Source organism: Taeniopygia guttata, chromosome 20 (genome assembly GCF_048771995.1).
Source record: "Taeniopygia guttata chromosome 20, bTaeGut7.mat, whole genome shotgun sequence".
Classification (NCBI taxonomy): Eukaryota; Metazoa; Chordata; class Aves; order Passeriformes; family Estrildidae; genus Taeniopygia; species Taeniopygia guttata.
Window position 1 is genome coordinate 9,618,601 of NC_133045.1, and position 24,957 is coordinate 9,643,557.

At 45.3% G+C, this 24,957-nt stretch overlaps 1 protein-coding gene across 1 annotated transcript in view; it reads right to left on the reverse strand.

Annotated features, from left to right (window-relative positions):
- Nucleotides 1-4,360: 4,360 nt before the first annotated feature.
- The window catches only part of COL20A1 (collagen type XX alpha 1 chain), a 51,796-nt gene continuing 31,199 nt past the window's right edge, over nucleotides 4,361-24,957 (reverse strand). The window contains exons 22-40 of the mRNA XM_030288728.4: nucleotides 24,497-24,535; nucleotides 22,576-22,714; nucleotides 20,763-20,905; nucleotides 20,326-20,435; nucleotides 19,492-19,650; nucleotides 17,205-17,282; nucleotides 16,483-16,569; nucleotides 14,266-14,319; nucleotides 13,379-13,474; nucleotides 12,817-12,870; nucleotides 12,414-12,467; nucleotides 12,045-12,098; nucleotides 10,601-10,672; nucleotides 9,871-9,906; nucleotides 8,534-8,600; nucleotides 7,521-7,709; nucleotides 6,118-6,195; nucleotides 5,191-5,346; nucleotides 4,361-4,695 (exon numbers count right to left, since the gene is read on the reverse strand). Of these exons, the coding sequence (XP_030144588.4) occupies nucleotides 4,682-4,695; nucleotides 5,191-5,346; nucleotides 6,118-6,195; nucleotides 7,521-7,709; nucleotides 8,534-8,600; nucleotides 9,871-9,906; nucleotides 10,601-10,672; nucleotides 12,045-12,098; nucleotides 12,414-12,467; nucleotides 12,817-12,870; nucleotides 13,379-13,474; nucleotides 14,266-14,319; nucleotides 16,483-16,569; nucleotides 17,205-17,282; nucleotides 19,492-19,650; nucleotides 20,326-20,435; nucleotides 20,763-20,905; nucleotides 22,576-22,714; nucleotides 24,497-24,535 (1,679 nt within the window). The 3' untranslated portion in view covers nucleotides 4,361-4,681. The remainder of the gene's footprint in view (nucleotides 4,696-5,190; nucleotides 5,347-6,117; nucleotides 6,196-7,520; nucleotides 7,710-8,533; nucleotides 8,601-9,870; nucleotides 9,907-10,600; nucleotides 10,673-12,044; nucleotides 12,099-12,413; nucleotides 12,468-12,816; nucleotides 12,871-13,378; nucleotides 13,475-14,265; nucleotides 14,320-16,482; nucleotides 16,570-17,204; nucleotides 17,283-19,491; nucleotides 19,651-20,325; nucleotides 20,436-20,762; nucleotides 20,906-22,575; nucleotides 22,715-24,496; nucleotides 24,536-24,957) is intronic.

Genomic DNA, 24,957 nt, shown 5'->3' on the forward strand with positions numbered 1-24,957 from the left:
CCTGTGCAGGATGTGGTCTGTGTTCAGCTGGTAAAGGCGGAGAGTCTGGAAAGGTTTAAATGACTGCTTGGGACCAACAGTGATCATTAGCACAGCAGATGCAGATTTTATATAGATTTTACTTTGGCCAGTGCCCTCCAGGAACTGTGGAGACTGAATGAGGATCAGGCAAATGGAGGGAGGATTTGGGGTTAAGGCTGGGATCACATTATCAACACTTTAGGGTACTTTCAGAGGAAAGTAGCAGCAGAGCAGGTGGGAGGCTTGGCTGTACACGCACATTTTTAGCAGTAAAACCAGCAGTTTCCAGCTGAGATGGAGTCAGCAGCAGCTCGAGTGTCTGCTCACATCTCCCAGCAAACACGGGAGCCAAAACCGAAGGCGAGCCAGGGTGGCTGGACAGCCAGAGCTGCTGCTGGGCCCCTGAGAGCAGCAGGGAATGGTTGGGGGCACCAGGAGAATTGGGAAAGCTTTAAGGACAGAATAAGAACCAAATGCTCAAGGTGACATATTGGGAAATTCAGTAGGGACAGGCACAGGCTGTCCTTTGTTGACAGCAAAGGGCTCATCTCCAATTTTCACCTTTTCTGCTCAGATTCATGGCCAGTGGACACTGTGTGAAGGGAAGTGTCTCAAGGGGAGCATGGCACTTGGACTCCAACAGAGCAGGACATGAAACCCCGGGCAGAATGGCCCTGCCATGCAGGAGTGGGAGGAGGAAAGAGCTGCATTAGCACATCAGAAGTACCAGGTGTGATTGGGAGTGCTGAGGATGTGGCCCTGTCCTCGAGGAGTCAGTGCCGCTGCAGGATCACAGGGTTTGGAGGGACAAGATGAGGAGTGACAGCTGAAACCATTTACAGAGGTGTCACTGGTGTCTGGGGAGGAACTGGCACAGGGCAGGTCCCTGGCATCCTCTGCTTTGTCAATGTCACAGCATTTTTTATACACTGGTAACTGCATTTCTGCACACGTTGCATAAGTAGTTTCCCAGGTTAAAGTTCAAATAAATTCTTGTTTTTGCTTCTGAAACACCTCCTTTTGAAGTCTAAGGGGAGAAATTAGGAAATAACATCTACTGCTCTTTCTCAGGCAGGTTATTCTATCTTAGACGTTGTTTAGGAGGATGCTATCCCTCCATAAGATTCAGAAACTGGAATAAAACTGGGACATGAACCAGACTATAACTGTAGAATAATGAATAATTGTGCTATTTCAAACCCATGGAACACAAAGAGAGGTTTTTAGCATATGAAAGACTCCAGGAAAATGCATGCAGCCAGACTGTTGGCATTTGTAAAGCTCCCAGCTCAGAATTGATTCCCAGGACTTGAGTGAACAAGCTGAGATCAGAAAAAGAGCGAGGAAGCAAGAGTGGGACACAAGAGCCCTAAAATGTCTTGGAAGAGATCCAGAGCTAAGCAAATGGCTTTCAGCTTCCAGGAGTGCAAAACTAAGCTCAGAGACCCCAAAGGCATCAAAGACAGCTGATATGGATGTTGATCTTTTCTGTTTCACTTGTGCAGGAGAGATTGAATCCTTACTGTGGTGTTTGATGCTTTCCCTCCAGTACAGCTCCTTTGGGCATGAATGGAACAAAGCTGACTATAACAACCTCAGTTACCTCCATTGTTCTGTGTTTCCCTGCATCTTCTTTCTCCTGCTTCCCTAATGCTCACTTTGTCCAGATCATCTTCCCAGCCACAGAGGATGAGGGTATTTCATCTGCAGCTGGCTGGTAGAATGATACATATGATTACATTCATATGTAATCCCCATTTCCCCAGCATTTCCAGGGCTGATTTCCATCTCATTCCCCAGTGAGCTAATCCACATAGCTTATAACACCTCCCTTTTGGAGTACTTTCTCCAGATATTTATCAAGAAATTTGACTCAAGGAAATTCACTGGTGTAGCGGCAGACAGGCAGAGATGCAGATGAGATGCAAGATTCATGTACAGTCCTAAGAAAAACACCCCCACAACAGCCCCACCTGGCCCTCCCTCACTGCAGTGATGTCCATTAATGACTCTTTATCCACTCCCAGGATATCTTTCTGTTTCCAGCCCTTTAATTCTGGTCCAGCCAAGCTGTTGAGTCATGGAGAAAAGGCATAACAAGCTCTGCTGCTTGTTAACAGCATTGCTGATTACTCCTGTGGTTATAGCTTACTCCTGAGACAGAGATAATACCTCAAAAAGATGCTTTTTGCAAAAAATATCTGTCACTGAAAAGTCCTCTGCCAGAATCCACCAACACCAGGTGGGTCAAGCTCTCAGTGCCTAAAATCTTGCAGGAGAAAAGCTCCTTGGCTTGAGGAATTGGGTTACAAATCACTGGCACAGGCTTTGTGACACTACACGGACTAAATATCCTTGACTTCAAGTAAATAAAACCACTCATGGGACAAAGTTTAGGAAGATAAATGGACAAGTTGTTTGTGCAGGTGTCTGTCTCCTAATCAATAGCCCAGCTGGGACCCAATATTGTTAAAATCTGACCATTGCTGTTGTATCTGAAATAACCAGACAAAAGCAAATGTCACTAGAAATTCCACCAAAATAGATCAAATCCCAAGACAGGCAGAGAGGGGATGTGAGCAATTTTCAAAAGCAGTTGATAAAGAAACATAAAGGAGCTCTGTCTCAAGTCACCTGTGGTTACTAATTTGAACAGGCAGAACAGCAAGTTCAGAACTGGGAATTTGGCTGCACTGGTTTAAGTCAGAAAGGAAGCAGAATAACTGCAGGTGCAGATGTTCCTCATTGCACTGCTCACCTTCCCCACTTTGTAGCATTTCATGGTGATGATTCTCTGTTCTGCTGTACAGACACCCCTTTTGCCTCCTTGCCTTTGCTGCCCACTGCTTTCAGTGGCTGTTATCACAGCTATGGAGTTTATACTCAGTGCTAAATTCAGAACCATTCTGAACCAACTTACTGTAGGTATGGCTTGTTTTTTGGGTTTTTTTTGGTTTTGTTTGTTTGGTTGGTTTGGTTTTGTTCTTGTGCAGGTGTCTCTTCCAAACACAACGTTCTTGCTGTGCTGCAGCCTTCAGATCCTCTGACCTCTCCTTTTTCTTCTGACTGGAGCTTTGTCTGCAACAACACTTCATCTGAGCTGAAAGGTTTCCATTTTATATGTCAAGGCAACTCCAGAGAGCTTCAGTGTGAATTCACAGTGAACAGAAATGTTCCTTCTATCAGAGTGGTATTTCTATGCATTTTCCTACATTTTCCAAAGGGAATGTATGTCATACTGAAAATATTAATTCTTGGGAGTTTCTAGAGAATTAACATACATAAAGCCAAGGATGACTTGGATACTTATAGGATGCACTAACCATATTTTATCTGCTTTTTGTTGTAGTTTGGCTCCCACACAAGTCTGACATGTTTCAATATTCCTTTAGCAGGATTTCTTAACTCCATAGGATTTTTCCTTAATGACAAGAAGAAATAATATTTGGACTCCTTGTCTAAAAAAGTTAGTTCTCTTAAGGTAAACCTCTTTCTCCTTGGTATTGATGTGACAATCTACTCTCTAAGTGTGATGTATTTGCTGCTAAGATTTCAAAGGTTGGCTGTATGAGCACCCAGGCTGCCAGCCTGTATGTAACTGCAGAAATTACACATCCAGAATAAATGCGGAGGAATGTGCATGATGCTCCATTTTTTACCTTTTAACAGCTCTGAAAAATCTGTACTGATACTTTTTGTGTCACTCTGCTTTAGGCTTAGGGTTTAAATGAGAGTTCAGGAAGGTTTGTTTCTGAAGCAGGGGCAGGTTACAGGCAATGATCCAGCACAGCCCAAAGCAGGGATTGCAAAGGAGGAGGAACATTTTTATCAGTATCTACATGGTTTGTTGCAGACACATCCCAGCTGATGGCAAGGAAAGGGGCGTAACACAACAATTTCCACTATGTCATATGGGTAAAAGCCAAACTCAGAGCTGTTCAATATTCCACCTGATAAAATGCAAAGTAGCTGCTCAGCCTGCAGGAGGGAAACATGGAAAAAGCAGCAGGTTAATCTCCAGCTCCTCTCAGCACAGGGTTGTGACTCATGTAAGGTTTTGCCCGAGTTACCAAGCCCCAGGGGAGCTGAACAGTGGTTTGTCACATCACAGTGAGGTGATCTCTGGCTGCAATGTTTGTGCACAAAACAGCCCTGCAAGGAAACCATCAGCAAACTGCCCAAAACAGAAGCAGCCAAGATGGTGCTAGACTTTATTACCTTGGCAGCCAACAGAAAATGCAGCTTTCTCCAGAGGATTTGCTTCTTTGGTTATGAGGTGCTGCTTTTCTCTGTGCTGGGACACAGAACGGCTGACAAAAAGGAACCACAAGCAGACAAATGGACAGAAATTATCTGTTATTTCTGAGCATTTCAATACAGTATTTCTTTTTCATACAAGTCTGTCAGGCTGAGTGTCCAGCTGTGCCTTTGTCTTGCTGTGGGATGTCAGTTTGAGCGCTACAGTTGTGCAGACAGACGGCTCAGCCAGACACAGGCTGTGGCTGTGGAGTTTGATTGACTTGCCCATACAGAAATGATGGGGCATTAAAAAAACATAACACATCTGCTATTTGGGTTGCTGTTTCTTTTGGAGTTGTGGAGTTTTCTTCCAGAGATTTCCAGGGAAAAGCAATGTCTTCAGCTGCTTCCGCCCCAGCCATCAGGGGACAAAATCTGTGTGTGGAAAGGATAAGGCCACTGAGCAAATGAATAAATCAGTGTCAGGGTCTGAGAAGGAATGGCACAGAATGAATTCCTTTCCCTTGTAAACCTTTTGTTCCATGCCAGTGAATTTCTTCACTGCCCAGATCTTTGTCGCACTGAGCTTCCATGAAATGTAAATGTAGGAAATGAGGAATTCTCCCTCTCTCCATCCCCCATGGAAACGTTGCTGGGGACACGAAGAACTGATCCCCCAGGATCACTCCCCACCTGCTTGACTAGTGCTGCAGTTATGTGTTAATCCATCAAGGATATCTCAGGAGCAGCCCATAGAACTGGCTTTATCCGTGTGTGTTGCACAGGAATCACCCTGACTGCCCTGCAAAGGAGACTTTGCAGGACTGCTGGTGCCTGAAGGATGAACAGAGGTCTCTGCCTGGCTCAGGAAAAGTAACCAGAGACCAGCCATAAAATCATCACTTTAGTACCCACATAGTCGGGACTTACCTCTTCTATCAGCCTCATAACATCCAGAGATATCACAGCCCCCCGGCTGCCCAGGCTGCCCAGGCTGCCCTCTGACACCGGGGAAACCTGGAGGACCAGCATTCCCAGGAAAACCCTTGGGACCTGGTTTCCCCTGCACAACTTCTCCTGGTGGGCCTGCAGAAGGAGAAGCACTGTAAGCTGTAGCACATGTGCTTTAGCAGTGTAATACCTCTTCTGTATTTTCCTCCATCCTACATGGCAGGTCATTTGCTGAGCATAGCTTCCTCATTTTGGTGGATAAACAGGACTGCCTGTTGCAAAAACTGTTCTGAATCCCAGTATTCTTGACCTCAAGGGTGCCCAGTTTGGCTAAAAATGGAGCCTGGTTATGAGAACCCCAAATCCACCTACATGTTAGTGCAGAGAATCACCTTAACCCCAGGATCCATCCCAGAACCACTGGGTTTTGTATTACATCTCAACTATAGACAATTAAATGAAGAAGAATGTGTTTTACCAGACTCTTTAGACAGTGCCTGGTTTGTTATGCCAGTGGCAAACTTCCCACAGGTCCCAAGCAGCAGGGATCGGGGTGGAGGTGTGCACCAAATCCTCACAGATTACTCACAAACCCTCATGTTCCACGAGCTGAATTTTCACAGTTTCTATCCCCCAAGTATCTGGTCTTGCATGCAAAAAGGCAGCAAAACTTAAACTCCCTGCATGTGTCTCATGTCCTCAAAACACATCATCCCCTGGGAATGGGTACCAGAGGGAAGAAGCTGCCCAGAGTAATCTCTTGCATTTTAGCAGAGAGGAACCATGAGGAAGGTGAGTCCAGCCCCACCACAGGGGTCCTTCAGCTGGATGATTCTTTGAATCTGAGAGCTGGTGGCCATCACATGGCCTTGCTGGACCAATAGACAGAAGTTGGGGTCACTTTACCTGTTCTGCCTCTGGGTCCTTGGCTCCCTTCCTCACTGGCTCCAGACATCCCTTTCTCTCCTTTGGGCCCTGGGGCACCTATTCACAGATAAGAGATAAGTGTTGCTTCACTGTATGTTGAATTTCACCCTAAATTGAGGCTCTTGCAGTCTCTCCATGTGTCAAAGTGGAGTCACAGCCCTTGGCAACACTGAGAAACATCCATTTGCTTTCATTCAGTCTGGGCATCTACTCTTGCTGTGACCAGCACCAACTCTTGCTGTGATCACTGATTTCTTTGATCCAAGCAGCACGGATTTGCAGCCCAATAGGGGTGGGAATGAACATTTTTCACAGAGAAATTCATAGCAATAGTGTTACTGCACCAGCCTGAGGGTCAGGTCCACCTCTGTGCTCTTCAAATGGATCAAACAAATCACAAAGATGAATTGTGTCTTTGACCAAGTGCTGGTTAGCCAGGATTGATGCTTGTCTGTTAAATTACTTGTGAAACTGGTACCTCTTAGAGAAAACAGGTACATTTTGACAAAATACGATTTTTCATTGTTTCAAAATGAAAATATTTTGATCAGCCATGTCCATCAGGTGGTTTTTCACTGAGATCCATCTTCTGCCCTCTCCTGCTTGACAGGCTGGCAAGATCTGTTGTTACTCCCTTCTCTCTGAAGTGACATTTTGATAAGCTCTGCAGATAGCAGCTAAGACTGACTACTGCAGGAGGAAGGAGTTAAACAGAACATTTCCAGTTACTCTGACGTGTTAGGACAGTGCTGAAACCAGTGTTTTTCTTTTTATTTTGACAGACAATTACTTGAGCCACTGACAAACCTTGTCTGTGAATCAAATCAAAACATCTTCCCACCTTTCCCTCATTCATGTGCGATAACTGAGGCCACTTCTGAGATTATATTAATCTATTTCTTCAGTTATGTCTGAGTATTTAATTGTGAAACTACTGCTTCAGAAACTTATTTCCCCTTTGAAGATTGCTTCAGCTGCCTCATGCCTTCCATCAGTGTTTTCCAATGCTCCTCATTTCTGCCCAAAGCTGATTTGTTCCACCACCCTGTGATCACCCAGATGACTGTTTTTTGTAGAAAAAGCCTCCTGCCCTCTAAAATTGAACTCTCCACGCCCCCACCCCCCCCCAACCTACAAATTGTGCTAATCTGGCCTTTCCTTCCATTCAGAGCTTGAAAACAAGAGTGGGATGCATCTGGCTTCTCCCTACTTGTTGAGATTTATAATTTGGGTGTCTCATCCTAGAATGGAGAAATCCAAAAGGAAAACAGCAATGAAATGAGATAATATCATGGATTATCTCTACAGTACTGCTTCAGGCACTGTTTAGTCAAAGTACCAAAGATGCAGTGGAAAATGCATAGGAACACTTCTGTCCATACCTCTCTCTCCTGGATACCCATCTTTGCCTGGCTGCCCAGGGGTGCCATTTTCTCCTCTTTCTCCACTGTTCCCAGGTGGGCCTGGAGGACCTGGTGGTCCTGGTTCTCCTGGTTTTAACCTTTCCTCCCAAATGGGAACTGGCTTCCTTGCATGTTCATGTATGAATGAATCAAATTTCAACACATGAGCTGAGAAGGCAAGAGAGAAAACAAGTGTTTCTTGGCTGGGAAATTCAGAAGAGAGATAAAAATCAAAGGATTTTGTCTAAAAAAGTACTTGGAATGATCAACTAGTGCTAAAAAGCTGTCAGTCAAACTGAGAAAGGCAGAAGATGAAGATGGGCAGCTCAGTGATGACTTTGCTGCCTGACCTTGGACAAGGCACTGCTTCTCTCTGCACATCACAGCACAGGAGCTGCACAAAACTGCCTCGGGAGGAATCAGCACATACTGCTGAAAGAATAATTTCTCTCAAATTAGTTTCAAGCTTTTCCACTTAAGAAATAAAGGAGGTTTTGCAGAACACCAAAGAGTTTTGCAAATAAATATTTTGCAGGTCTTTTCTATGCTAATGCCACCTGATAAAGCTGAGTAGTGCTTAGAGCCTGAGATGGGATATTTGCTGGTCGTGGTGCTCAGCAGGGCACAGGCTGGTGGAGCTGCTGGGATCACTACAGCTTCAGGCTGTGGTTTTCTACTTCTGCAGAGTCATAGGATCACAGAATCACAGGTTTGGGTTGGAAAGGACTTTAAATCTCATCCTGTTCCACCCCCTGCCATGGCAGGGACACCTTCCACTGTCCCAGGTTGCTCCAAGCCTCATCCAACCTGGCTTTGAACACCTCCAGGGCCGGGACAGCCACAGCTTCTCTGGGCACCCTGTGCCAGGGCCTCAGCACCCTCACAGGGAACAATTTCATATCTAATACAGATCCAATCCTTCAGCTTAAAGCCATTCCCCCTTATCCCATCACCACATGAACAGACTCAGGAGCTGGGTTGGTTTTACTCACTCTGAATCATCCTCTCACAAGCCTGGCTAACAAGCTGGTAAATTGTGGCCAAGGACTGTGGTTCCCCCTAAAATGAAGCAATTTTTTAAAAAATTAAGGAAAAAAAATGAAGTATTAATATCTTTTAGAAAATATCTATCTCATAATGCATGATAGCTTTTACCCCATTCATTTTCTCAGCTTGAGTTCCAGAGATATTAATTACTGTGAAATGCAGCTCCATTTATTTATCATGAAGCTCTAAAACCAGAAAATTGAAATTGGAAACATCAATAATGGCTTTTTTTCTGCGCATCAAAAGGTCCAAACCGAATCTAAATAATTACCAAAAAAAGGGAGAACAAATTTCACCCTCAAATTGCTAAATCTAAAACTCAGCATTCTGTGATATGTAAAACATTTAGTATGATCAGATATTACAACTTCCTATTTTTGACTCCATCTTCCATGAATATTGATTCTTACTGTGTTTTGAATAAATCATATATTATGGGCCCTTGAGAAAATTTTAGTAAAGTAGGGGAAAACTATTAAAATGCAAAAACCTGCTTAAAAATAAACACTGACTGTGAAAATTCATACCTAATGCACCTGCTTCCGGAACTGTTTATAAAACATACATCTCTGGCTGGATCACAGTGCAGATAATCCAGGCTTAAAAAACTGCTGGGATCAACACCCAAAGGAGGGGGAAACAGAAAGTTCCAGTATCAAAGAAAAAGTCTAGAAAATGAAAAACTGGTGGGATTGGAAGGAAAATGCTCTTTAAAAATATAATTCTGAGGCATTAATTTGACACAAAAGCACCTCATCCCTGTCTGAAGAAAAATTTGCATAAGTCAGTCTTGGCAATGACTCCTAGAAAGTCATGGCATTTTGATTTAACTAGAATTCAGGATGAGAAAAACTTGAAAAACTCTTTTTCCCAATTAAATAACCTTCCAAGGTGGTGTGGATGTCCTGACTGCCAAGGTCTGTGCTGGACCACGGACAATGATGATGATAAATGAGTCCCCTTTTCCAACACATTAAACCAGAACAAAGTGGAGCCAAGTGGGTTTGGCTTTTTCCCTTCTCAGCAAAGAATGGATTTGCATTTGACATTTCTGCTTCATTACTACAAGTGATACTAAAGAGCTCCTGACTGCTGTGGGGTTATTTTCACCCCAGCAACCCAACCTGTGCAGGTGAAAGGAAAGGCAACAGGCAATAAGTACCACCAGCACTGGAGAGGTTTGGCTCAGAATTTTAAGTAAAAATTGCAATTCAGGTTTCCACACCCACTCTTCTGAGGGTATGATGCACTGACAGTGTCACCCAGCACCAGAAAAACTCACTTTCTCTCCTCTTTCTCCTTTGGGACCTGGCAGCCCCTATAGGAAAAAATAAATTAAAAATAAAGAAACCTAAGGAAAGGAAGAACAGAAAACAAACAAACAAATTAATAAATTCACTGGGGGTGTGGGTTACGTTAATGGGACATGGAGCACAAAGATTGTTTCTCACACTCTTGTTGTTTCCTTGACCTCATGGCAGTGATTGTAAGAGCTTTAAGTCCATACTTGAAAGTATGAACTCAAACACTTTTTTTTTTTTTTTAAGAAAAAAAGTAATAAATCTGTAACTGGAGCAGTGGGATAAGCACCATCAAGAGGGATGCAGAAATTTCTCAGGTGCACTCTTAGAACAGATTTCCCAACAGGACAGGTGAAGAAATACCTGTGACATGTATTTTCATGTGATGTGGTTTCACCTATAAGCCCAAGGCTGGCTGCACCAGCTCAGGAGTGACTTTCTTGCTTTATTCTGGAATCTTACACCAGAAATCTGTTTAGATTTTGTGTAGCAGGTAAATCTGCAGGGGGCAAAGGGAGGTGGGATTTGTTGAATGCTTTATCAACAGATCAGTAGCCTGGGCTTTGAATACCCAGACATCTCCTTAAGAAGGATGAGTGTGAATTTAAACCATTCTTCAGACTCTAAGGCAGAGCTGCTGTGGGAACAGCTCATTCCCATTCAATTACTCCATCTCTTGGCTTTCTTTGAGACCCAAAAGCAGAAACTTACTGTTGGCCCAACATCACCTGGAGGTCCCTTCTCACCACTGCTGCCTCGGGTGCCTGTGGCTCCTTGGAAACCCTGCAGACATTACAACGTTACAGATTAAAAATCCTTTCTTTTTTTTTTTTTTTCTGTTCAAGGGCTCCAGGGGCACCCATGGTGGGACTTTAGAGGGAACAATAGCCTTAAGTTTACTGTCCAGCCACAATCCCACTGTTCAAAGCACACCATGTGTCAGTCATGCTCACATCATTTCCCATCACCATCTCAATTATGGCCAAGCTAGCAAAGCTGAGTTTTGCCAAAAAGCTGCAGTGTAGTTTATACCCTACAGGCTTTTGATCTTTCATTATATATTCAGATTTAGACATAGCCTAGAGCACAACCCTCTTCTTCAGCCTCCCAATACCACTTGCTTGTTTTCTTTTTCCTTTAAAACCTGTGCTGGCCTCTAATACTAAACAACATCAACAGCAGCTTAGAGAGTGGGAAGTGCCTTCTGTGGTCATCCCCTCTTTGTGAGTTATCTGTGCTTTTTGGAGCCAGAAAGAGAAGAAAAAAATAAGCCAAAAACAACTAGCAGAAATACTTTGGTTTAGAATTTTCCAGCTGTTACATTTGAATTCAGTAGATATTAGCAAATTTCTGAATAGTGAAAATGAGAAAAGTTTTCAAGGCAGCACCAGAACAGCCTTCAGAGCCTGCTCTGAAGGTGACAGTGCTTTCCTCATATTTAAAAAGCTGAGGCTCAATGCTGCCAGCTCCACATATTCCCAGGATGAACAAGCTGAAGTTATGAGCCTAATTCAACCTTGGCTCCTATAAATAACTTAGCACAACCACTGCCAAATTCCTTATAATTCAGCAGTGAGACTCAGCTGTGAAATTCAGCTGTGAGAATCAGTAACTTATCAGGTCCACCAGCCATCAACTAAACCCAAATTTGATTCCATTTCCCAAGTAAAATGAAGTGTTCCTGTGGTGCCTTCCAATTAGGAGCTGTGAATCAACAGATCTTAAAGTTCTGCTACCCTGGGCATGACTGAGTGCAAGTACACCCATCTACATCCAGCCCTGGCAGCAGATACTGGCAGTGATGTGGGGGGAAACCTTTCACACTGCCTGCATCCTCCAGCTCCTGCTGATTTCAGTCTAACAAGCCAAATCCCCTCCAACTCAACCAGCAGCTGGAAAACAGAAGTGTCAGGAAAGTGAGAACAGCAAAATAAGAATCTGCTTGCTGGGATGCAGCTTCCTCAGGAGTTGCCAGAGGAAGCCAAGGATTTTCCTCTTACACTGAGGGTGGCAGGGAAAGGAGGCACCTGCACGATGTGCCAGATGTTCCCTGTGGTACCTCGGGAAGGGGCTTTGCCCTGACACTGCCAGGTGAAAGCATAAAACTCTGCTGAGGAGCAGATTTCAGAGAGCATCACTCACAGGGAGTACTCACCCTAGGTCCAGGTGGTCCTGGAGGCCCAGCTGTGCCTTCTAGTCCCCTCACCCCCTGCAAAGCCAAATCCAGTCATTCACTAACAAGAGGATTCTAAGAGATCTCATCAGCAGTGAGATGATTTCCATGTGCTGCTTTTAACAGGAACTTGCTAAAGATGGGTAAAAAACATCTGCTCAGGAAGGGTGGTATCTGCTCAAATTTAGCCAAACCTGAAATGATCCCTTTTTCTTTTTCTTCCCCCCAATCCCTCTGGCTTTGTGAAAAGACCATTCACTTCTGCACTGGGATGTTTTGGGTCTCTGCTGGGATGCTCCTAGCAGATTTTTAGGCATCCATGCATTAAATCACAGGGGTGAGGTGTTTTACCTTTGCACCTTGAAGTCCATCCCTGCCCGGAGCTCCCTGCACACCAGGCATGCCCTGTAAATCAGAAATGCTGGGTAAAGTCAGCATCTCATTATCATTGCCCTCATTCATCTTGGAACAGAGGACAGAAGAAAAAAGGTCAAAGAAGAGAGAGAGTTATTCATTACATAGAGCAAAGACTGTTCCCACAGCTTTAATTCCATCATAGGCCTATCTCTCTTACACCAAGTGACTCAGTTTCCCTTGGGAAAGTGATGGCATTCCAAAATGACTGACAGTTCCCAAGCAGACAAGAGTAACAACTTTTCAGACTCGCTTAAAGTAGTTACTGAGGAAAAAAAAAAACAAAAAAACAAAAAGGCAAATCTTTGGGACAAGTAGAAGGAGTGGTGTTTTCCATTACCTGCATGCCAGGGATTCCAGTGTCTCCTTTCTCTCCTTTAATTCCTGGTGGCCCCTTGGATTAAAACAGAAGCACACAGTTGGCTGTGTGGCAGAACCCTTTAAGGCAAAGAGCATCCTGCTGTTCCACACCCTTGTCCCAGGTTGTTCCTGCTCCCTGCAGTGTTCCAGGGTAATTTACAGCCACAGCATGTGCACAGGGATTCTGCCATCCCAGACATGTGGCAGCCCTTGCCACTACTCCCTGCCAAGCAATGATGATCACTGGAAAGAGAAATGCCTGAATATTCATAGAAGATCCTGAGTTGGAAGGGACCCCACTGGGCTGCTCGAAATAAAAGCCCATTAGGGAGAGTCTGGACAAAAGCAGGCTTTGGCCAAAATGCTTAAGTGCAGGGCCTCATCATCATCAACCCCACTGATTGTCATCTCTCCCTCTGCAGCTGTTCAGCTGTTAGTGAGGGTGATATACATCCATAAATCACAGCACTGACACCCATTTCTGAGACAGGTTCTGGCTGTGAAGAGCAAGCCCAAAAACGACAATGGAAGAGGTGACATACCACGGGGCCCTGCACTGTGATTCCCTGGGAGCCTGGAGAGCCTTGCTGGCCACTGGGACCTGCTGGTCCTACTTGTCCAGGTGGGCCGGGCTCACCCTGAAAGCAAAGACAAGGAAACAATCATAAGGGAAGGAAGAGGTTGGTGCCTGCTCTCCTCATGGGCTTCACTGCAAAGCCTGGGCCAGCATGAACCATCTACATAATTCAAGATTAAACTGGGGCACTGAGGGCATCTCCAGTAACCTCAGCTGCCTTTGTGTTTTAGCCCCAAGATTTTGGTCTGTCTTTCATGAGAGCAGACAGCAAAGCTGCAGAGGGTGCTTTGCAGAGCAAAGTTCCCCTTCCCAAGCAGATATTCCTGTTATTCAAGGTGGTCAGAGAGCAAAGGGAAGCCTTCCTTAGTTCATTTCTGAGTTCTGTGTCCATTCTCATTCCTCCCCCCAAATCCCTCCCCTGCAGCTATGCTGCTTTCCCAGATGTCATCCCAAAAAAATGGGACCAGTGCTCTGCTCTGGCTCTGCCCTGTGCTGCTCCATGGAGCTGTGAGCACTTGGCCCAGGGTTTGCTGCAGTCCCCAGGGCTGGGGGACTCAGCCCCAGCCATTCCTCAGGGCTGTGTTTGCCCCTCTGCTCCCTCCTCACGCTGCTCTGCCCCAGGTCAGGAGATCTGGCAGCACAAAGCCTGACCCTGTAGCAGCACAGCTGCTCTCAGAGGACACTGCATGTTCACTGCATTAATTCAGCACAATCAGCCTCATCATCTCAATCTCCGAAGCCCAACTGAGCATTTAATTAACAGTAAGTGATCCCATCCTCCTCTACGTGTTGTTAAGACTCTGTTTAGGCTCAGCTTGGTGCACTGAGATAATCTCCAGCCTAAGGACTCACCTTGGGTCCTGGCTCTCCCTGCTCTCCCTGAGGTCCTCTCCTCCCAGGGCTGCCCTGCCAGTGGGACACACAAAACATCATCACATTTACTGCACTGTAACCAGGAGCCTGGGGGACAGAACTCTGTGCACTTCACTGCCCCACACTGAAAGATGTTTCCTGCCCCACAGAGCTAAAAACAAATAGAGACAACAAGAAAATTAATTGAGTTGCCCAAGAAATGTGGGAAAGGGAAAAAGAAAGGAACAGCCCAGTCCCTCCATGACCAGCCCTGGGAACACAGCACTTATCCCCAGCAGGGAGAAATGAAGTTTCAACCTGTTTAACCTCCCTCCAACTCCCTCTCAGTGGATCTACGCTGAGACAAAGTCTAATATGGACAGGGGAACACACTTGAGAAGGAAGAAAAGGGGTGCTCACATCTACACTCCTTTGGAACTCAGTTGGGTTTTACACTTTCCACCCCAGAAAAGTGACATGTGCTGAGATCAGGGACAGACCTGGCTCTGGGAGACCTGGCTTAGCTCTGCCTCTGCCTAACTCTGGGTGGGGAGAAGAAAACAACCTCCTGGCATGACCTGGTTTTGTGTGAATTTTTGACATCTTAATCTGAGCATTGCTATTCTTGAATCCAAAGAAAATGTGGAATTTGAATTGAGAAGCACAGGCAGGGAACTTTGGGAAAGGTGCTTTCAGAAGTGCCCAGAAACTCATTTCAGAAGCCAGCTAGATTTAGTCAGACACACTCATTAAGGACAGTGATAAATACAAGGTGGGACATGTCTTCCTAACTGGAATTTTAAAAATAGCAGTGAGTGCTGTTGTAACTGCAGCAAATTACCAAGGGTTCAGTGGTGTGAGGAGGAGGTTATGTGTCAAAACCTGATTTCCTCTAATGCCTTAAAGAGTCCTGCTCTTTAAGGAGCTGTCTGTGGAGATGGTTAAACCACAGGGCAATACAAGCTGCTAATTATGCACTTAGGATATTGAAGCAAACGGTGACAGTGGAGTGTACTGTTAATTAAACTTCCACCGGAATGAGCAAGTAATTACTCTGCAATGAGGCACTCTCCATGCACAGAACTGAACTCAGAGCTAAACCACAGGTCAGTGCAGAAGATGATCTGAGACCTTTTCACTTGAAAAGGGAGGAAAATGTTTCCATTTATGGTTATTTTCCAGGAGCAAAGCACCTGGAGTGGTTGAACTGAGGTGCTTTGGACAGGCTGTCTGTCAGGTTTCAGCTGGCTTGTACAAATCAAATATTCTTCCCCAGATTTTCAAAGACCGCTTTTTTTTTTTTTTAATATATATATATAACTGCTTCCTAGTATTTAACAGGAATATTTTCTCCTGGGATTTAAGCCCGTGACAGCTTTCCTGCATCCATAAGGGATGGGGCAGAATTGATGCCCTTTTTCCTGAGCACACTGCATATGTAATGGCTGTTTTCTCTCCCCACCATTTCTTCAGGGTTTTCTTGCAAGTGACATTCGCTGAACAGAAAGAGATCTTTGGGGACAGACAGGATAGCAAAGTCTCCCTTTTCTCTTTACACTGTCCACCCACACAGACACTCACAAGGCTCCAATTTAACATAGGATCCAGACAGGAAGATTTTTTTTTGTGAGTAGTTTTTTCCTTAAATTTACAGAGAATTTCAGAGCCCCCAATCCATGAAATCTCTGCAGACACTGAGGGTGACCTGTCCTCCTCTCCTAAGAGGATTAGTGTGGAACCAGGCACTGCTCAGCCTGTTCCCAGCTGCAGCTGTTGTGCTGCCAACTCTCCATCTCCCAATGTCATCACCATCCAAAATCCAAAGGGAAACTCTCAGCTTTGCTCTCAGCTTGGAAAAGCTCCTTGAGTTAGGATGAGAGGAAATGGCTTCAAGTTGCACCAGGGGAGGTTTAGATTAGGCATGAGGATAAAACTTCACCAAAAAAGGGCTGTCAAGACCCGGCACAGGCTGCTCAGGGCAGGGTGGAGTCACCATTTCTGCAGGGATTTAAAAGGTGTATTGTGGCTCTTGGGGACAGGGTTTAGAGCTGGATTTGGCAGCCCTGATTAAGGGGTGGACTCAATGATCTTTAGGATCTTTTCCAACCTGAACTGTGATTCTAAAGCCTCACAGAGCCCCAGGAGTGTTACCCACATGCCACAAAAATTGAAGCAGCAGCAGCACCTGCAATACACTGGGTGGGAGGGTGAACTTACAGGGGGCCCTGGGGGTCCTGGCAAGCCTGGGCGCCCAGAAGTGCAAGAACAGGCAGGAGCCAAGGTAGGGCAGGTGTCCTCATCCCTCTGAAATGAAATCAAGCCAAAACCAGTCATGAGCAGCTGCACAGCAAGAGCAGGATGGATCACAAGTACAACACTCAGTTTTTCAAAATTCAGTCTTTTACATGAAGTAAAGCAGAATTTTTTTTCCACTCCACAGAGAGATTTTTGTGAGCAATCGAGTGCTTTATTTTTTCTGTTGAATAACAAATGTAGATGAAAAAAAAAAAACAAAAACCTATGAACCAGCCCTGCCTGCAATGTGGAAAACACATATTGGAAGATAATTTTCTCCTTTCTATATATTTATACACCCCACATAGCAGCTCTCTGTTGGAGAAGAGAAGTGAAAGGAAGAGTGGGGGATGCTGTGCCTCGGGGCTGAGATGGCAGCAAAGCTGTAGGACTCCCAGGGCTCCTGGATGAGGTTGTGGCAGGAAAAATATGCAATGCATCAGGATTGGAAGTTTTCACTCTTTTTGAAGCAAATATAGTTTTGATTGCTTCACCAAGAAACATACTGATGTTATTCCTAAAAGGAAAAAATGCTTTCCCTCTTAAGTGTATCAAAATCATTTGCAGTGTCACTTCAGTGCCATGGACTTGTCCCATCCTCCCCAGCTTCCTGTCTATGAGCAGAGCAGTGCCCCTTGTCTTACCAGTGCAGGGAGGTCACAGCATCTGTCCTGCTCTGCCCCCACACTGCTGCACAAGATCTGCAGAGACTGCAGCTGGAACTGGGGGGAAAAAAGAGAGTTTGATAAGGAACTAGCATTGGCACCCACCACCCATCATCAAATCTTATGAAGTTCGAGTGATGAAAATAATTTTCATGGATGATTTGACAGGGCTCTTCTGTGTGGTCCCAATTATAACTGTACCCCAAAAAAAGTCACAACATGAGAACTACCCCCAGACTGTGTTCCACAAGTCCTCAGGTCTCTTGCTGAGAAAGTCAACAAAGCAGCTTCACATCACATCACATCACATCTCAAATTTACTCACAGCCTTTCAATAGTAGCAGGTTCTCAACTAATTTGGCTTCAGCACCACCAGAATGTGAAAGCAAACTTTGATTTTCTTCCCTTGGGGGCACAGGGAGAAGGGTAAACGTGGCAGCAGCATTTTCCAGGGCAGGGATGTGATCCCCTCCCCAGAAACCCCAACCAGTCTCTCACTGCCTCCTTCGCAACAGCCACATCTTCCCATTCTGGTTAACAAAAAAACAACACACTGCACAAAGCCAAACAAAATAATGAGGCAGAGATTAATTTTTCTTTCCTTGACACTATTCCCCATCTTTTTTTCTCTTTTTTTTCTTTCACTCCATGAATTTAACAAGGAGAGAGCTGTACAGCCCAGGGAGGGTTACAGATACAGATAAGCCCTGCAGATCAAGTGGCATTTAAAGATTTCTTAAATTAAATAAGGTTCCATGATAACCAATAATGAGGCACTCCATCTTCTCAATGACAGCAGAGCTGTGGAAGATGTGAAATGTTGCTGTGCTTGAAAGGCAACAGCAGTAGGGATGGCTCAAGGCTGTTTATTATTTGGCCAGACCTGTCTAGCTGAGCTGCTAGGAGAATTTGGGAGGGACAAGGAAAGCACAGATTCCTGTCTTGATGGCCACAGGTTTTGATCAAATTGTCAGAGAAATAATTTAGGAAACAAGTAAATACTGATTGAAGACACTGTTGCCTGGTTTGTTACACAGCAGACCCCATTTCTTACAGGCTTTTTTCCAGGTGTGTCCCAGACTGGGGATGCACATGGGACAAAGGGGTTTTATGGTGCTGCTTTGAGGCAAGGGGAGTTGCAAATCACCTGATGAGCTGCTTTCCCCTGGACTTCTAGCTCTAAAAGCAGGGCCAAGGAGCAAGACCTTGACATCAGTGGTGAATGATTTCCTACAGCCCCACGAGAACCATGTGAGTGATGAACTTGCCACTGATTCTGCACATAATTAACACTCCTGCTTTGGGGAGTAAGAATGGAACAGACAGGCAGAAGAAGGGTGGTTTTGCCCTGAGGACTGTGCACAGGCCAGGACACCGAGCCCACACATCCCCTTTTCCTGTCCCCTGGCAGGGAGCAGCTCCCTGCAGAGCTGTGTGGAGCAGTGAGGACACAACCACAGGCCAGCACTCACTGCTGGCTCGGGGTATTTTTTTCCAAGTAGCAGCTGATAAAGAGCCTCTCTACTGGAGATTATTTTCCTGTCATTTGTATTCAGATAGACAAATCCAAACACACTGGAGACTGAGGCACACCCAGCTCTGCTGCCTTCAGCCACCAGCATTTCCCAGCATCGCTCTGTGTGGGCTGATGTGCCCAAGTTTCCTTGCAGAAGCAATTCCCAAACCCTCCTGTCTGCTTCAGCATCCCAGTGCAGGGATGCTGTGCTGCAGGCAGCAGAAGGCTCCTGTGGGACACACTCCTGTCACCCTGATTCTTAAGATTTTCTAAAGCCTTCTGAGTTTACATTCTGTTAGAAAAATTTCCCACACAATTTTGCATGAAGTGGGAATTTTTGCATGAAGTTTTGCATTCCTTCATGGGGGTGGAGAAACTTGATGTACTAGTGGTTTGTCCAATGTCTTTGGAGAGGTGGCCCATTCACTCTCCAATCCACTGTCGCCTTTGGAAAAGTATAAAAGTTGGAGTCAGAGAATAAACTTTCTTCTCTACCTTGCAAATACCAGGTGGCTCACATTGTGCTTTCACGTGTCCTATAGCGACACACTCCTGCTGCCACCCCCATCACAGTCCCCACACCAAGGCAGGAGGGACAAAAACGTTCTCCCAGTGCTGGGAAAGCTCATTAAACCCACGGGGACCAGCGGGATCAGCACAGCAGTGTGGGGAGGTGTTCAGAGGGGGCTGATGGGGCACTCCTGCCCTTGTGCCACCCCAGCAGCTCCAGCAGCACGCCCCAGGACTCACGGGCACGGAGCCGCTCCGGGGCCCGCGGGTGCGGGTCACTTTTCCCAGCATGATGAAACCGGCGCTGGAGATGCTGCCCAGGGTGTTGATGGGCTTCTCTGCTGTTTTCTTACAGTCCACATAGAGCTTGACCTTGAAGTGGCTCACGGCCACGTGCACCTGGCAGCAGGAGGAAAAAGCCGTGTTGGAGCTCTGTGGTGGAATGAGGGGGTCTCCCACCGACAGTAATTCCTGCTGCTGGCACGGGTGGGGTGTTTTTAATGAGTGAATGGATGGAGGGGGCTCAGGAGTAAGTTTTAATATGTGCTTTCCCTTGTTGATCCCCTCACCTCTCCCTGGGAGAAGCCTTGCTGGAGCTGAGTAATGAACCTGCCCACAGATACCCACAGAAAGAGCTTGTTGCTCATTTGTGTGCAATCCCTTTGCTATGAGGACATTGATAGCCAAAACCCCCCACCCTATTGATAAAGTGGCTTTTTCACAAAGCTGGATTCTCTTTTCCTTTCGTCCAGAACTAAATGTTTACCAAAATTCTAAATTCAGAAAATAAAAACAATTATTTTTCAATTGTTCCTGATTATAAAGAGCTAAAAAAAAAGCACCTCAGTTTTTGGAGTCTGGGGGAAAAGGGAAAAATCAATATGTGGAAATTATATTTTGATAATAAGATCCACCTGAATTCTTTACAATTACGAATTTCAGCATATCTAAGAGGTTGGCCACTTCTTTGGCAATCAGGATGCAAAGCATTTGGATGATCACCCCACAGTCTGAGCAACACTCCCTGACCAGAGTGAGATTATGAGCCACATTTCTCCCTCTCTTGATAAGGACCTTATGAAAACTCCCATAGAATATCTTCTTCACTTCCTGCTCATCAAAGGAGACTTCCTGTAAATCAGCCTTGTAGTCATGATTGAAATAGGTGAGGGATTTCTTACTGGCTGCAGGGGAGACAGGACAAATAACAGCTTAGAAATTGATTTCATACATAGATTCAGTAGTAAATAATTAGCCTTAAACATGGTGGAAGATTTCCTATGTTATCAAGAAGTACTTCTAAACAACGGAAAAAATATGTAAAAATAAAGAATATTATACAAGCAGAATAAAAATAAAAACAAGTCTTTCAATTGCACTGGGCAGTGTTTAAATGTGAGGTTGGCAGCCATGACAAAGCTTCCCAAGAAACTGCTGCTGAGTAAGGAAAGCATTAAAACATCCGCAGGATGTACAGGAGCAGCCGGATTTAATTGAGCAAGAAATCTTACGGTCCAGGTTAACACCCAGGAGAGGCTGGAAGTCCTCATCCGTGACCTGCCACACGGCAAAGGGCTCCTTGGGGGTGTCGGGCAGCAGGCGCAGCAGGATGACGATGGTGTGCTCGGGTGGGATGGCAAACAGGTGGACATCACTGCAATGACACAGAGCAAGGGAACAGCATCACCAGAAACATCCTGCAGCCTCATCCCCCTCTTTGCTGGGCAGGGGGGGCTGGAAAAGCTTTGCTACCAGGAGATGATGGTGATGTGAATAGAAAGAGGCTGGGCCTGCTGTGCCTGGACCACTCTGTGGTGAGTGATGAGCACTCAGGGGCCTTCTCCTCACGCCTGGGGGATGCTCAGCTGGAGCAGCTGGTGTCAATCCAGCGCTGCCAGAGCTGCCTCAGGGAATGCCAAGCCACAGCGAGTGCAGCCTCAATGGTTTTGAGATGAGAGCTCAGTGGAGGCTTACAAAACATCCATGCCAGGTTCCAAAGCGCTCCCCCAGGTCTCCTCTATATGGTTGCCATATATCATGGGGTAAATCTTGAAACCTTGGCACAAAACCCTTGGCTTAGGGACATGGTTTAGTGGCAGACCTGGCGGCATTAGGGTAATGGTTGGACTCTGTGATTCTCCCAATCTGAATGATTCTATTATCCTAAACACGTACAAATGCCCTTCAGAGATAAGCACTGAGCCCACAGAAAAGCCCCCTCTGGGTCCCCACATCCCAGCTGCAGGATTTAGGCTCAGCAGCAGTGAGAGGATACAAGGCGATAAGGGAAGGTCAAATTGGTTTTGCCTGAAACACGCCTGTAATCTGAAACAGGCCACATTGGCACAGCATAAACACAGCCCATCAGGCATCTTTTCAGGACTGATTCATAAATAATACAAGTTTTTTTCTCTCTCACTCAGTTTCTGAAGGGATAGTGTCCTTGGAAAGGCATCTGTAAGAGCTGAACAAAAGGATTTGCCCATCATTTCCTGAGTATTTAGACCAAAGGGTTCTCTGAATCTCCCCCACTCTGTTTACTCTAAGAAGCTTTGCCTCTTTAACTAAGATTAAGCAGAGTCAGTGGCTCAGTAATTAGGCTTTAAACAAAGTAGCAATGAATGTCAGGAGTCAGATCACTCCTGATTCATAATCATAAAAAAGGAATGAGGTCACAGGAGTTGCCTGGCTTGCTTGGGACCCTGTGGAGAAGCTTCATATGCAGCGGAATGAGGTCAAACCACAAGCCAGAGCTGATGGTTATTCCCTCTCATCAGTGCAGCCCAGGCTGCAGAGAGCAGCTACGAGAGTGATATTTTCTAAAGCAAAGATGTCTCTCCAAACCAGAGATATCTGGGAGAAGGAATTGAAGATGAAAATGTGACCTCAAACTGCCATCCCTGAAATGTAGGTGGCTGTGGACAGAATGCCTAAAGAGCGGTGCAGTGTCCATACGTGACATGATCCTCACATCCATCACAGCAACAAAAAAGCTGGAAAAAAGGGATTTTGTAGAAACAGAAAACAGCACTGTGAAACTGTTTGGCTGTACAAATGCATAATAAATACTATTGTGTCCCCTTTAATTTCTACATGACAGCTCATCTTGAGGAAAGTCAGAGGTTTATTTATTAATACGTTAAGTAAAAACCCTCTGGCTCTTTGTCCAATCTACCAATGATTTAATTTAGCTCATCATATTTATCATTTCATTTGGAAGTTGCCTGCAGGGCTGCACCATTCCTCCCCAAAATGACCTTCCTTTGCCGTGCACATGGCATGAGGCTGAGGATGAGGATGGCAACAGCAGAGCTCTGCTCCCACCTGGTCCTCTGGGTGAGCTGAATGTCCCTGAAGAGGGTGAAGGTGCGGGAGCCGCTGAACACAAAGGGCTCCATGGCCACGCCTTTAATGGAGGAATATTCCTTCTCTACCAAGCCAAAAACTTCCATCATATCAAACCCTGGAACAAAGGAAAACAGAGAAATCAGTGGTTAGGCAGCAGTGCAAAAGCAGTGCCTTTGAAGAGCAGGTTGAATTAGCACAGAGAGAAAATGCCTTTCATGGCACAACATCAGCTCGAGTGTGCCCCTCAAATGGCAGCCAAGGAAAAGAAGATTGTGTGCACATTTCTTGTAATCTCTTCCTCTTGGAGGAGAGTGGGCAAAAGATGGAGGTTTTCACAACTGTGTTTTCAAATCGATCTTCAGGATGGAAAAAAAACCCCAATGAGAAAGATGTTACTCCAACGATTTCTTCCTTTCAACTACACACAAAGTATTATCTTCAAAAGGCATGGAATCAGTCCAGTAATTGCTAGCAGGGAGAGAAAATGATTTCTACTCTGAAATGCCTTATGTGTAAGAGACAGAAAAAATATAGGGAAAAAAACTTTAAAATACAAACTTTCCCATTTCTCACTATTTTCAGAAGACATCCAGGGCTGACCTGTCTTGTGTGGACTACAGAGATTCTCCTCTGACACCTTGTCTGGCTCATGCAGCTTCATCTCTCTCCCCCAGCTCATCATTAAAGCTCCAAGACATTTTCATTTCAGTTTTCTGTTCAGTAAGGCAAGATCTCTCTGTTTGGATTCTGATTGAGTTTATCTGAGTTTGCAGCAGACTGGGATGAAGGAGATGGTTTTTTCTTGAGCAAATGGAAGGGCTTAATTTCAGTGTGGTGGTTTCAGTCTGGATTCCCTCACCCCTTCACCATTCACAAGTTTCTGCAATTTCTTGGCTCGAGTTTTTATCTCACCTGGGGGCTGGCCCAGGGTGCTTTTATTTCATTATTTTTTCATATCCCAGCAGTACAAGGGAGTTTGCCAAAATAAATGACCTACTTGAGGGCCATTTATCTCTGGTATGGAGCTTCTGATACTGAGGCTTCCTTTAAAATGCTCAGGAAGAGAAGGCTTGAGTCACAATTAAAAACATATTGAAATATAATCCCATTATTCTCACAGAGTCATGGAATCATAGAACAGCTTGAGTTGGAAGGGACCTTAAAGATCATCTAGTTCCACGGGCAGGGATGTTACCTGCAAGATCAGTTTGCTCAGGGCCACATCCAACCTGGCCTCGGGCAAGGTGAAGTGACTCAGCCGTGGAGTAACCAGACCTGAGAACTGCAGCCGGTCCCTCAGCTCACCTGCAACTCAGAACCCTCTGGGAAGGAGGTGATACCCCTTTCTAAGCAGAATTTACTGCTTTCACTGAAAGAAACACTTGCAACAGACCCAACAGCAGGATCAGCTCTCATGGCACAGACAGGTGGGAGGAGAAATTCCTGCCCCAGCAAAATCCGTGCAGCCTGAGAGCAGAGAGCTCCTCGGGCAGCGAGACCTCCTCTGGAGGATGCACAGGAGATCCCAGGGACAGACTGAGAGGTTTGGAGTTTGATAATCTGAGGAGCCTTTGGGAGTGTGGAATTCAAATCCTCTTGGAATTCAAGGGCTGTTTGCAGCTTCACCTCCTGAAGGCTGGTGAAAATCCTGGTGTTAAGCACAAACAGCCAAGAGCAGGAGCTGGTGGAGCAGCAGAGCACAACTCAGCTACTGCAAAATACCCTTCTACCTGATAAAAGATAAGTTCCACTTTTGGCTCTCAGACTTCTCCCCTTTTCCTTGGGACACTTTCCCCACACTCAGCTCTTGCATATGTCTCCAGATCAAGACCAGGCAGTGTTTTCAGTGTTTTCAGTCACAGCCCAGCAGCACCAGGGCTTGGATCTGCTACTGTACCTCTTATGGAACCTTCCGTGGAGGTGATGGTGGGGCAGGCTGTGAAAGAATAAAAGGGGAAAAATATTAGAGGGAAAAAAAAGGCAGCAGGGTATTATGGAAGCAAAATGAACACAGTTCCTTTAGACAGAGCAAAGCAAAAACATAGCAAAACTTATAATATCCTGCAGCTTCATTCAGAGCTTGGACTTTAACCTTGTTTATATATATATGGAGAAGGAGAGAAATTATTTTTATGCAAACATAAAAGTTGTTTCCTGGCTTGCCTATCACCAAAATAAAAATAGTGTCTTTCATCATCAAACATCTCCGTGATCACTTTCTTTTGACTAACTCAGCTGGCACCTGATGATATGCAATACAAGAGAGCATCATTTTGGCAAGTTTGTTTTTTTTTTTTTTTAACAGACATCAAACATTTCTTTTTCTTTTAACAGTGCCTTAGTAGTGTGGTAAAATAA